Source organism: Callithrix jacchus, chromosome 5 (genome assembly GCF_049354715.1).
Source record: "Callithrix jacchus isolate 240 chromosome 5, calJac240_pri, whole genome shotgun sequence".
In the NCBI taxonomy this organism is placed as follows: domain Eukaryota; kingdom Metazoa; phylum Chordata; class Mammalia; order Primates; family Cebidae; genus Callithrix; species Callithrix jacchus.
This window is the reverse complement of record NC_133506.1, coordinates 101773862-101787325: the sequence shown is the minus strand read 5'-3', so window position 1 is coordinate 101787325 and position 13464 is coordinate 101773862. Positions and strand designations below refer to the sequence as shown.

The 13464-nt window shown below is 47.9% G+C and overlaps 1 protein-coding gene across 4 annotated transcripts in view; it reads left to right on the top strand.

Annotated features, from left to right (window-relative positions):
* Positions 1–13464, top strand: part of RHBDL3 (rhomboid like 3) — a 58984-nt gene that overhangs the window by 41506 nt on the left and 4014 nt on the right. For 3 of the 4 annotated variants that reach the window (XM_035300855.3, XM_035300854.3, XM_054256142.2), the window contains one exon: positions 8866–8926. In XM_035300855.3, the coding sequence (XP_035156746.1) occupies positions 8866–8926 (61 nt within the window). Of the gene's footprint in view, positions 1–8865; positions 8927–11945; positions 12259–13464 lie in introns of those variants that run through there. The other variant, XM_054256141.2, reaches the window with a different exon arrangement.

Here is a 13464-nt window from a genome sequence, read left to right as displayed (position 1 = left end):
TTCAAGAGTTGTTCCCCATCGCAGCCTGTCATGGGAGCAGGACCCACTCCATTTCTCACCCTCTGCCTTTTCCTGAAAGGCAATACAGTATGATGGTTAAGAGCATGGGCTATGGAGCCAGTCAGCCTAGGTCTAAATCCCTGCTACAACCTGGGCAAATTGCTTAACTGCTTTGCACCTCACTTTCTACATCTGTGAAATGGAATGGGAGCTGCTCACAGTGGCCCAGGCCTATAATCCCAGTGCTTTGAGAGCCTCAGGTAGACAGATCGCCTTGAGCTCAGGAGTTCAAGACCAGCCTAGGCAACATCTCTATAAAAAATACAAAAATTGGCCAGGCTCAGTGGCTCATGCTTATAATCCCAGCACTTTGGGAGGCTAAGGCAGGCAGATCATCAGTTCAGGGGTTCAAGACCAGATTGGCCAACACAGTGAAACCTTGCTCTACTAAAAATATAAATATTAGCCAGGCATGCTGGCAGGTGCCTGTAATCCTAGCTACTAGGGAGGCTGAGGCAGGAGAATCGCTTGAACGGTGGAGGTACAGGCTGTGGTGAGCCAAGATCATACCACTGCACTCTAGCCTACAGCAAGACTCTGTCTCAAAAAAACAAAATAAAAATTAGCAGGGCAAAGTGGCATGTGCCTATAGTCCCAGCTACTCCAGAGGCTGTGGCTGGAGAATCACTTGAGCCTGAGAAGCAGAGGTTACAGTGAGCAGAGATTGAACCACTGCATACCAGCCTGGGCAACAGAGTGAGGCCCTGTCTCAATTTAAAAAAAAAGAAGGCGGGGCACGGTGGTTCACGCCTGTAATCCCAGCACTTTGGGAGGCCGAGGTGGGTGGATCACAGGATCAGGAATTTGGGACCAGCCTGGCCAACATGGTGAAATCCCGTCTCTACTAAAAATATAAAAATTAGCTGGGTGTGGTGGCAGGCGCCTATAATCTCAGCTACTTGGGAGGCTGAGGCAGGAGAATCGCTTGAACCTGGGAGGTAGAGGTTGCAGTGAGCCGAGATTATACCACCGCACTCCAATCTGGGTAACAGAAAGAGACTCTGTCTCAAAAAAAAAGAAGAAGAAAAGAAATAGAATGACATGCAGTAAATGAGATAAAGCGCAAATAACCACCTATATAAACTTAATTCTCTTCTCCTGATAGAAGAAGCCAGGGTGGGCTCAGACTAGACAAAGCCTTGAAGGCCAGAAATTGGGATGCATCTGATGGTCTTAGAGGATGTCAAAGTCCTTTTTACTGGAGGCAGTCTGAAGGTGATGGAGGAGTCAGTGGCTAACCCTGCCCAATCCTTCTCTGGGCAGGGAGCCTCCAGGTCTTACTTGTCTGTTTCCCCAGTACCTGGTGTACAGCTGGGTGCGTGGTAGATGGTGCCTGCTAGATTTTAGTGAATGAAGAAAGAAACGAACAACGTCCAGAAAAAGGCATAGCTTCTCTTTGGGGTCCTCCTGTTCTCACCCACTCCCCCATCAGTGTCTTCGCCCACATGGCAGATGTTTGAATGCTCAGTGATTACAGTGTACAGGGCTTGGAGTTCCTGAATTCTCCCATGTTTTTCTTCCTTATCAATCTGGCTGTCACCCACCCGGCTTCCAACCTCGTCCCTTTTGTTCTCATCAAAATGCCCTTTGTACATGGAGTGAGCGAAGAGAGAGCACAAGAGGGAGGAGGGAAGGAAAGGAAAAGAGGGGAAGAGACAGACAGATACTGAGTGCCTGCCTACACTTGCAACTGGCCTGAATTTTGACACCTTTAGGTGAGTGCTCTGAGAGAGGCTGCGGGTGCTGGGAAACATGGAGCGGTGAGTGTCTCAGTGTGTGTGTGTGCAGGTGTGTTTGCTCATGCACACAGCTCAGTTTGTTGAAAACCCGAGCGCATGGGCTGCCTCTCATGGCCCTTTTAAATGGGTCATTCTGTATCAGTGCCACATCTTTCCCCAGACACAGCTTTTCCTCTGAATTCTGCCTCCTCCACTCCCCCCTCCCCCTGCCCCAATTCCTTTCAGTAGGGGAAGGAAATGCTAACCTCCTCCCTCCCATTCCGCCCAAGACTTGTATGTGTGTAGGGGTGATGAACAAGCTCAGCTGAAAGAGAACATGGGGAGGAGGAAACAGGCTGGAGTTCATAACAACACCCTGTTCCCACCCTCTTCCCCACCTCATGGGAAACAGCCCTGATGGCCCAGAAGTTCCCACGGTGAAGGCAGACCACCCAAGGACCATGGGGTAGGGCCTGGGGTTTGACAGAGGTGTGAGAGCAGTTTTGTTTCAGTTGACGCTTCTCTCTGGTGAGTAGCTCATGGCCTTCAGCTGTGGAGATGAGCAGCCCCATCTGAGAGACCAGTGCCTTCCGGAAGCAAATGGCTTTCTCTGGCCAAATGAGAGCTATGCAGTCCCCAGAGCATGACACATGGGGAGCCCTTCTCTAGAAAGTTGTGTGGGCCGGGTACAGTGGCTCACACCTGTAATCCCAGCACTTTGGGAGGCGCACACAAGCAGATGGCTTGAGCCTAGGAGTTCAAGACCAGCCCGGGCAACATCTCTACCCATCTCTACCAAATGCACAAAAAATTATCCTGGTGTGTGGTGTCATGTACCTGTGGTTCCAGCTACTCTGGAGGCTAAGGTGAGAGGATCACCTGAGCCAGAAAGGCAGCGAGTGAGTGAGCTAAGATTGCGTCACTGTACCCCACCCAGGGCAACAGAGTGAAACCCTGTCTCAAAAGAAATAAAAAGAAAATTATGTGATGTCTATTGACGGTGAAAGAAAACTCATTGTCTCATTAAAAAGGTTGGTTTCTAGGCTGGGCACAGTGGCTCACACCAGTAATCCCAGCACTTTGGGAGGCCAAGGCTGGTGGATCATGAGGTCAGGAGTTCAAGACCAGCCTGGCCAAGATGGTGAAACCCCATCTCTACTAAAAAAAAAAAAAAAAATTAGCCAGGCGTGGTGTCATACATCTGTAATTCCAGCTACTCCAGAGGTTGAGGCAGAAGATTGCCTAAACCTAGGAGGTGGAGGTTGCAGTGAGCCAAGATCGTGCCACTGCACTCCAGCCTGGGCAACAGAGCAAGACTCCATCTCAGAAAAAAAAAAAAAAAAAAAAAGTTGATTTATCTTTGTCAGGAGGCTACCTTTACCCAAATTAGTTCAGTGCCAAGCAATTCAGAGATTCGTTGGGTCAACCTGTATGAAATTGCCCTTTCCATGGGCCATCAGCATTTGAATATTGGCAATTTCATATGGTTCCACCTAATAGATAAGCTATTGTTTTTAGCTTCAAAATGAAGATTTGGAGTGTGTGTGTGTGTTATACACAGTAAACTACCTCATCAGAACAAAATGTAGAAAAAGCATGGACTTGACAGAAAATCCGCGTTTGAGTACCACGTCAGCATCTTAATAGCTATGAGTCTATTACTCAGCTTACTGGAGACTCAGTTGTCTCATCTGTAATCCTTTCTTCGCAGAGGAGTTGTTTGGGAGACGAGAAAATGGACAAAATATTTCAACAAAAGATCTGGAATGCAAAAAGCCCTATAATTAATAATTTTTTTTTTTTTGAGACAAGGTTTTGCTCTGTCACCCAGGCTAGAGTGCAGTAGCACTATCTTGGCTCACTACAACCTCCACCTCCTGGGCTCAAGTGATCCTCCTGCCTCAGCCCCCTGAGTAGCTGGGACCACGGGCTCATGCCACCATGCCTGGCTAATTTTTTGTATTATTATTATTTTTTGTAGAGACAGGGTTTCACCATGTTGCCCAGGCTGGTCTCAAACTCCTGAATTCAAGTGATCCACCCGCTTCGGCCTCCCAAAGTGCTGGGATTACAGGCGTGAGCCACTGTACCCTGCCAAGACTTCTTATTTTAAGATGGAGTCTCGCTCTGTCACTGGGCTGGAGTGCAGTGGCACAATCTCGGCTCACTGCAAAATCCACCTCCCAGGTTCAAGTGATTCTTGTGCCTCAGCCTCCCAAGTAGCTGGGACTACAGGTGCATGTCTCCACACTCAGCTAATGTTTGTATTTTTAGTAGAGACAGGTTTCACCACGTTGGCCAGGATGGTCTCAATTTCCTGACGTCTAGATCTGCCTGCCTTGGCCTCCCAAAGTGCTGGGATTATAGGCCTGAGCCTCCGAGGCCAGCCAACTTTTTATTTTAAACACCTATACAGATACACCTAATTGAATAATTTATCAATTGTCTCCTGCTGGCCAGAGTTCCATTTTTTAATCTATGAGATATTTACTTACACTTTGCTCTGTATAATCGATGTTTTCCCAAAATGTTTGAGATCTGAACCATATTGTCAAAGCACGAGGAAAGATGGTTGTCTAAAAGACACTGAAGATTTTCTGTTACAGGGTTTACTTTGTTAAGGAAAAAGCCTTTTGTAGGACAAAGAATCACTCCCTAATTTATCTGTGTCATGCTTTTACATTCCCTGTGTTGGGTTTTCTTGAAGTCATTTAACAAGAAACCGTTTCAACCAGGGATAGATGCAGAAAGCTGTATTGGAGTGGAAGCTCCCTGCCTGGCTTTCAGCCTCTGCACTCTTACCCCGTTGGGTGAGCAAGATGCTGAGGGACTGGTTACCAACTTGTTCGCTGTGGGTGAGTTACTATCTCACTCTTAGAGGCTCTGGGAGAGAATGAAATTAAAGGGCCTGCAAAAGGTTTGTATTCCCCAAGGATCCATGGGCTTTTCAACATTTATAGCAGCAGCAGTGCTGGCTGCTTGAGATTTTTTTTTTTTTCTCTGCTGCTGTTTTGGTGCACTAATTTTATTGGCGGGAATATTGGATTGGGAAAGTAAGGCAGCTGGTTGGAAGGGGACTCTCTAGTTTAACCCCTCGGCTGCTGGGAGGGAGGCAGGTCATGTTTACTGGCGTTCCTTTGCTCCGTTTGTGGGCAGCTGGGGCAGATGGCACAGGCACATGGAATGTGTCCTCAGAAGTGTGGGTGGACAGAGCCCTGGACTGGTAGCCCAGTCAGCTCGCCATTCACTCACTGTAACCTTGAACCAGCCCTCCTTAATCCTCAGTTTCTTCTTCCGTTTCTTTCCTCTTCAGGGCTTTCAGGGCCAAGGCAGATGTTGTAAACCCATGAAGTGGGCCTGGGAGGTGCTGTGGCAGAACTGGAGTCATTCGGATTCAGAATTTTTCTTTTCTTTCTTTTTTTTTTTTTTCAAGACAGTTTCACTCTTGTTGCTCAGGCTGGAGTGCAATGGTGTGATCTTGGCTCACTGCAACCTCTACCTCTCAGATTCAAGCCATTCTCTTGCCTCAGCCTCCCGAATAGCTGGGACTATAGGTGTGCACCCCCACGCCCAGCCAATTTTTGTATTTTTAGTAGTGACATGGTTTCACTATGTTGGCCAGGATTGTCTCAATGTTGACCTCGTGATCCACCCGCCTCGGCCTCCAAAAGTGCTGGGATTATAGGCCTGAGCCACCACTCCTGGCCTATTACTGTTTTTGAGAAAGGGTCTCACTCTGTTGCCCAGGTTGGAGTGCACTGATGCAATCTCAGCTCACTGCAACCTCTTCCTCCTGGGCTCAAGCAATCATCCCACCTCAGCCTCTCGAGTAGCTGAGACTACAGGTGCACATGACTGTGCCTGGCCATTTTATAGATGCAGGGTTTCACCATGTTGCTCAGGCTGGTCTCGAACTCCCAGGCTCAGGCAATCCTCCTGCCTTGGCCTCTCAAAGTGCTGGCATTACAGGCATGAGCACCTGGCTTGTAATTCCAGCACTTTGGGAGGCCAAGGCTGGAGGACCACTTGAAGCCAGGAGTTCGAGACAGGCCTGGGCAACATAGTGAAGTTCCGTATCTAAAAAATAAAAAATTTAGCCAGGTGTGGTGGCATATGCCCATAATTCTAGCTCTTTGGGAAGCTGGAGCAGGAGGATAACTTGAGCCCAGGAGTTTGAGGCTGCAGTGAGCTGTGATTGCATTGTTGCATTCTGAAGCCCTGTCTCTTAAAAAGAAAAAAAAGTCTTCTGTACTTGGCTTTTAATTGTGATAAATGTACATAACATAAAATGTAGCATCTTAAAGTATACAGTTACATTTTAAATGTACAGTTGAATGGCATTAAGCACATTCATACATGCACATTGTTGTACAACCATAGCCATCTGTCTCCAGAACTCTTTTCATCTTGCAAAACTGAAACTCTGTACCCACTAAATAATGACTCCCCACCCCTTCCTCCCTCCAGCCCCTAGCAACTGCTATTCTACTTTCTGTCTCCATGAATTTAATTATTCTAGGTACCTCATATAAGTGGGATCACACAATATTTAGCTTTTTGTGATTGCCTTATTTCACTTAGCATAAGGTCCTCCAGGTTTATTCATGCTGTAACATGGGTCAAAATTCTCTCCCTTTTTAAGGCTGAATTGTATTCCATTGTATGTATGTATCAGCAGGTGACATTATCCTGCCATCTGCTTCTTAGCTTGGAATATGTCAGCAAGTGAAGATTAGACTTTCCACCTGCAAAGGGAAGGCGGTGGCTCACCTCATCTTCTGTAAAGAAGGGGTTGCTGGTCAGTGAGGAAGAGTTGGGGGAAGGGAGGAGGTGGACAAGAAACCAGATATACAGACATATATATGTATATTTCATTTATCCATCCATCCATCCATGGACACTGGGGTGGCTTCCACCTCTTGCCTATGATGAATAATGCTGCTGTGAACATAGGTATCACTTTTTTTTTTTTTGAGTCTGGCTCAAGTGATCCACCCACGTCGGCCTCCCAAAGTGGTGGGGTGACAGGTGTGAGCCACCATGCCCAGCCATGTATCACTTTAAAGGGAGAATTGAAACCGATGGAGGGGACATTATAGGGAAGGAAAACCTGGCAAACAACATCAGGAAGAGCTGTTCAGGGGTGAAAGCCCTTCCTGGGGCTCCTCAGGAGGCAGGAAATACCCTGTCTTGGGGGCTGGAGGGCCATCTTGTTGGCTCCTTGGCAGTGGGTGTCTGCCTTTGGGAAGAGACGTCCCATTGGGTGATTCCCAAGTTTCTTGCCATCCTAGGGTTTCAACTTGGAGAGGGGCTGTGGCGCCCACCATCAGCTAACTGAGCCAGCTCAGACTGGGTCACTAGGTCCAGGGGAGGGCACTGACTCCTGTTTTGTTCCTTGTCTCCTGGCAAGGCTTCTCTGTGGGCAGACACCAGCAGATGACAAAAACATCTACCATCTGCTTCCCAGCACGGAACATGTCAGCAAGAGAAGATAGACTTTCCACCTAAGGCAGGGCTGCAGGTAGCCCACACCTCACTTTCTGTGATGAAGGGGTTGCTGGTCAGTGAGGAAGGATGGAGAAACAGGAGGTGGGCAAGAACTGAAGACTGTGAGGATTTCCCCCTCTTTGGCATCTGCTCTGAGTCCTGCTTGCCTGACTGAAGCTTTCATAGATGTTATTGTCCATGCCAGTGTTCAGAGCCTCTGTAAAGTTTCACAGACGTTCCTGCAACCTCAAAGAAGTGCCAGACATGCCCCCTGAGCTGGGCGTGGGCCAGGCAGCAAACGCAGATTGGGTGGGTGGGAGGGAACCAAAGTTCCCTGGCTGTGCCCTCCTTCCCTGGGGCTGATGTGTTCCAGGAAGATTCTGGGCTCATTTCTGTGCATGGACACCTTTGTATAAATGGAATAGTGCTTTGAATGCACTGCAGGAGTGCCTCTCAAAGGAACCCTGTGGCGAAGTCTTTTGTAAAGTGAAAAGTCCTTTTGTAAGATGAATAATTGTACTGTTTATCTGCTTTGGAGGTTCCGAGTTCTCTGAGATTCTTGGGGGAGAGAGAGAGTTGTTTGAAGGCCACCTGGCCCACCCACTCTCTAGCACCCAGTTCTCCTCTGGAGCATCCTCTCCAGTGATGTGAAACCCCTGATGGTGGGAAACTCACAACCCCTGAAAGATGGATCATTCTATCTCTGGAGAGCTCTGCTTATTAGAAATGGAAACTTTGAGCTAAAAAGTCTCGGCTGGGCACGGTGGCTTACACCTGTAATCCCAGCACTTTGGGAGGCCGAGGCGGGCGGATCACAAGGTTAAGAGATCGAGACCATCCTGGTCAACATGGTGAAACCCCATCTCTACTGAAAATGCAAAAAATTAGCTGGGCATGGTGGCGTGTGCCTGTAATCCCAGCTACTCAGGAGGCTGAGGCAGGAGAATTGCTTGAACCCGGGAGGTGGAGGTTGCGGTGAGCCGAGATCACGCCATTGCACTCCAGCCTGGGTAACAAGAGTGAAACTCAGTCTCAAAAAAAAAAAAAGTCTCTCTCTGAAGTTTTCATCCATTGCGTCTTCTGCTTGCAGGTTACCTTGAATCAAATGTGCCCTTTCCTTGTGTTGACTCATTTTATATTTGACAACAATGAACTTGACCCCTGAGTCTTATCTTCTTTGAGCTAAAAGATCCTGGCTTCCCCATTCATTCCTCATTTGTGGGATTTGGGGCTCTTTTATCATCCTGGTGGTTCTGCTTTGACTTTGCTTGGTTGGCTCTCTTGCTTCCTTTGCAACCATGGAGCCCAGCAATGAATGCAGCTCTCAGATGTTCTCTGTCCATTTGGATTAGACAGCCTCTCCTCTTCCTAGATCTGGAGTCCCTTCCTCTGTTAGTCCGGCTCAGGAGCTTTATGACTGGAGTAAACTTGCTGGTGCCTAAAATCTCAGCCATGTGGTGTGTTCTGCTACTAAGCCACAACCCTCTCATTCAGGACCTCATAGACACCATTATTTTAATGTCAGATTTTCTTAAGCAAGACACACCTGCAGAGGAGTGGTCTAATCTGGAACTGACTGAACGCTCTCCTTTTTCCCTAGAACTGGTCAGGCATGAAGTGTCAGTTCAAGCTGCTGCGGATGGCTGTGGCCCTGATCTGTAGTAAGTACTGATGGGGCAGCTAGGGGGCAAAAGCCTGGCACTAGGCTGTGGGGTTCAAAGATGGCACAGTCCCTGCCCTTCATGGGCTTGTGGTCAAGAAAAAAAAGTGGGGCATGTCAATAATGTGAAAAAAAAAATAAGGCTGTTGTGAGAGCTCTCTGTACTGCTGTGCTGCTTCATAACATTCATCTTTTATTTATTTATCTTTTTTTTTTTTTGGGACTGAGTCTCGCTCAATCACCAGGCTGGAGTGCAGTGGCACGATCTTGGCTCACCACAACCTCCGCCTCCTGGGTTCAAACGATTCTCCTGCCTCAGCCTCCCAAGTAGTTGGGACTATAGGTGTTCATCACCATGCCCAGCTAATTTTTTGTATTTTTTTTAGTAGAGACGAGGTTTCACCATGTTGGCCAGGATGGTCTCAATCTCTTCACTTCATGATTTGCCCACCTTGGCCTCCCAAAGTGCTGGGATTACAGGCATAAGCCACCTTGCCCGGCCTTATTTATCTATTTTTTTTTTTAATTTATACACACACACACACACACACACACACACACACACACACACACACACAGGCTATAATGCAGTGGCCCAATCATAGCTGACTGCAGCATCAAACTCCTGCCTGGGCTAAAGTGATCATCCCTCCTCAGCCTCCCAAGTAGCCTGGACTATACATGTGTGGCACCATGCCTGGCTATTTAAAACTTTTTGCAGAGATAGGGGTCTTGCCATGTTGCCCAGGCTGGTGTTGTTCTCCTGGGCTCAAGCAATCCTCCTGTCTTGGCTTCTCAAGTTGCTGAGATTACAGATGGGAGTCACCATGCCCAGCCTGTTTTTTTGAGACAGAGTCTCACTTTGTTGCCCTGGCTGGAGTGCAGTGTCACAATTTCGTCTCACCACAACCTCCACCTCCTGGGTTCAAGCGATTCTCCTGTCTCAACCCCCTGAGAAGCTGGGATTACAGGCGCATGCCACCATGCCCATCTACCTTTTTGTATTTTTTGTAGAGATGGGGTTTCCCCATGTTGGCCAGGCTGGTCTCAAACTCCTGACCTCAGGTGATCTGCCCGCTTCAGCCTCCCAAAGTGCTGGGATTACAGGCATGAGCCACCGTGCCTGGGTCCAGCCTATTTTTTCCTCTTTTTATTGACATAATATGCAAACAGAAAAGTACTTAAGGATGAGCATTCAGATCAAGACAAATAACTTCCTAACCTTTTTGGTCATGGAACTGATCCTTTGAGATCCCTTGTTGAAAGTCCAAGACCACATCATCAGAAAAATACATATATGTGTACCCGTGCACACACACACATACCAAAATCTGCAGTTTTAGCAGGTTCACAAACTGTAACTAGTCCAACAACCCCTATGAACAGGATGTCTTCAGGGCCCTAGCTGGAAGAGCTGAGTTCTACCTATAGAAGTCATTCTGAGTGTTAGGCAGACAGGTGTTCACCAAGTAAACATGGTGCAAGAGGACATTTCAGGCAAAGCTGCAGCCTGAACTAACACATATATGGGTCAAGGGTCATGGCCAGCGAGTTGGTTAGTGAAACCAAGGAATTAGTTTTGGGACTGTGTATGATTTTGATCAGAGACGAAGTTAGTGAAATAGTAGGAGTCTGATTATTAAGGGCTTTAAATGCTAAGAAAAGAAAAAGTACTTCACCCTGCATGCCCTGGGTGGCCACTGGAGGGCTTTCAACAAGAGAATTATTGATGGATAAGCAGAATTTTAGAAAAACCCGTCAGGCTGCAATGTGGAAAACAGATTGTGGGAACAAGAGGGATAAGACCAGAGGCCAAAGGGCTCTTTCTGAGATCAAAAGAGATGAGTCTGAACAGAAGCAATAAAGGTAGGGGCCATGCACTGTGGCTCATGCCTATAATACCAGCACTTTGGGAGGCTGAGGTGGGATGATCTCTTGAGCCCAGGAGTTCAAGACCAGTCTTGGCAACATAGCAAGACCCTGTCTCTACAAAAAAAAAAAAAAAAAGAAAGAAAGAAAGAAAAATTAAAAATCACCCAGGCATGGTGGCTTGTGCCTGTAGGCCTAGCCCAAGAGCTTGAGGCAGCAGTGGGCTATGATCTTTCAGCCTGAGTGACAGAGCGAGACCCTGCCTTAAAAAAAAAAAGGCCAGGTGCAGTGGCTCATGCCTATAATCCCAGCACTTTGGGAGGCCGAGGCAGGTGGATCACGAGATCAAGAGTTCAAGACCCCCTGGCCAATATGGTGAAACCCTATCTCTACAAAAAGTACAAAAATTTAGCTAGGCCTGGTTGTGCACACCTGTGGTCCCAGCTATTCGGGAAGCCGGGGCAGGAGAATTGCTTGAACCTGGGAGGTGGAGGTTGCAGTGAGCCAACATTGTGCCACTGCACTCCAGCCTGGGTGACAGAGTGAGACTCTGTCTCAAAAAAAAAAAAAGCAATGAGGGTAGAAGAGGGAGTGAACACATTTTCATCCAGTCCTCCAGACCCACCTAGAAAGGGTATTATTATTAGCTTAATTTCTACATAGAAACTCAAGGCTCTGAGAATTAGGTTCCTTTCCCATGGTCATCCTGCTAAGAAGTGATAAAGCCACAATTCAGAGCCAGCCTGTGCCATTTCAAATGCCCCACATGTTAGCCAAGCTGGGCAGTGAGCACCTGGGCTTTCTCCACCTGGGTCAGCCACTTGCTGTGTAGGTAAGAGGAAGACTTAGTCCGAACAAACCTGGGGCAGAGGGTCAGGCCTGTGAGGGCTCCGCTTCGATTCACATAGACCTTTCCTGCCTCTTACCCCAGGGCTTTCAGGAAATCAGGCCTGCCTCTGTGAGGCTCTCTGGATCTCAGTTTCCTGGATGGGGCTGGAGGATCTCTCATTCCAGCAAGGACCTTACAGCCTTAAAACCCGAGTACTCCTTGAGTCAGGGCAGTAGGGTGCAGTGGGGTGGCAATGGGTATGGCATAGCTTCCGCATCTGCTTGGGCTCTGAGTTTGTTCATTTTTTTTTTTTTTTTTCGAGATGGAGTCTTGCTCTGTCACCCAGGCTGGAGTGCAATGGCAGGATCTTGGCTCACTACAACCTCTGCCTCCTGGATTCAAGCAATTCTCTGCCTCCCAAGTAGCTGGGATTACAGGCACCTGCCACCACACCCGGCTAATTTTTGTATTTTTAGTAGAGATGGGGTTTCACCATCTTGGCCAGGCTGGTCTTGAACTCCTGACCTCGTGATCCACCCACCTTGGCTTCCCAAAGTGCTGGGATTACAGACGTGAGCCACTGCGCTGGCCCAAGTTCGTTCATTTTTGAGGAAGAAAAGAGAAGCATGAGTCTTGTTGTTTATTTGTTTTTGGTTTTTTAAAAATCCACTGTAAGCGCCATAAAAACTAAAATGCTGTTTCAGAGTTGGAGACCACCATCTCTCAAACCTCCTTTATCAAACCCTGGACCTGGGGAGCCAAGGCTGGAAGGCTGTCCCAGGACAGGGGTGGGACAGGGGAGGGCGGAGAGTCCATCCCTGGACGCACCTTTTCTGCCATCTATCGGCCATCCTTGGAGTTGCAGAGCTCAGCCCAGAAGGCTGGGCAACCCCAAGGGGAATGAAACTCCCTGGAGGTTCTGGCACCCCTGCAGTGGTTAGGGTGGGGAGAAGTGGCCTGGCTGATTAACTGGTAGCTAAACAGGTATAAAATTTCCCTCAAAGGGCTTTTTTTCAATGTCAGATTTGCTTTGGTTTTCTCATCTGTAAAATGGGAATAAGAATACCTACCCTCAGTGTTCTTTTGGTAGTTGATAATGGGATGGCACTTTCCTAGCGCCCTTTCTTTCAAGAGTCTCATCCCCACTTGACTGGCTGACCCAAGAAGTTCACGCAAGAAGCATGGATTGGAGATCAGGATGCAGGCATCTTAGAATCTGTTAAGGGTCTGGGTATGATGGCCCATGCCTGTAATACTAGCAATTTAGGAGGTTGAGGCAGGAGAGTCACTTGAGTCCAGGAGTTTAGGCCTGGGCAACATAGTAAGACTTCATCTTTACAGAAAATTTTTTTCCAAATTACCCAGATGTGGTGGTGGGTGCCTGTAGTCCCAGCTACTTGGGAGGCCGAGGTGGGAGGATCACCTGAGCCCAGGAGGTTGAGGCTGCAGTGAGCTGTGATGGTGCCACTGTACTTCAGCCTAGAGTGAGACCTGTCAACAAGAACAACAAAAAGAATCTGCTAAGGGATGAATTCAGCAATTTTTTTGGGTCTGGATTTTCTTTTCTTTTTTTTTTTGAGACAGAGTCTTGCTCTTTTGCCCAGGCTGGAGTGCAGTGGCACAATCTCAGCTCACTGCAACCTCCACCTCCTAGGTTCAAGCAATTCTCCTGCCTTAGCCTCCCAAGTAGCTTGGATTACAGGAGCCTGCCACAACGCCCAGCTAATTTTTGTATTTTTAGTAGAGACAGGGTTTCTCCATGTTGGCCAGGCTGGTCTCAAACTCCTTACCTCAGGTGATGCACCCACCTCTGCCTCCCAAAGTGCGGGGATTACAGGTGT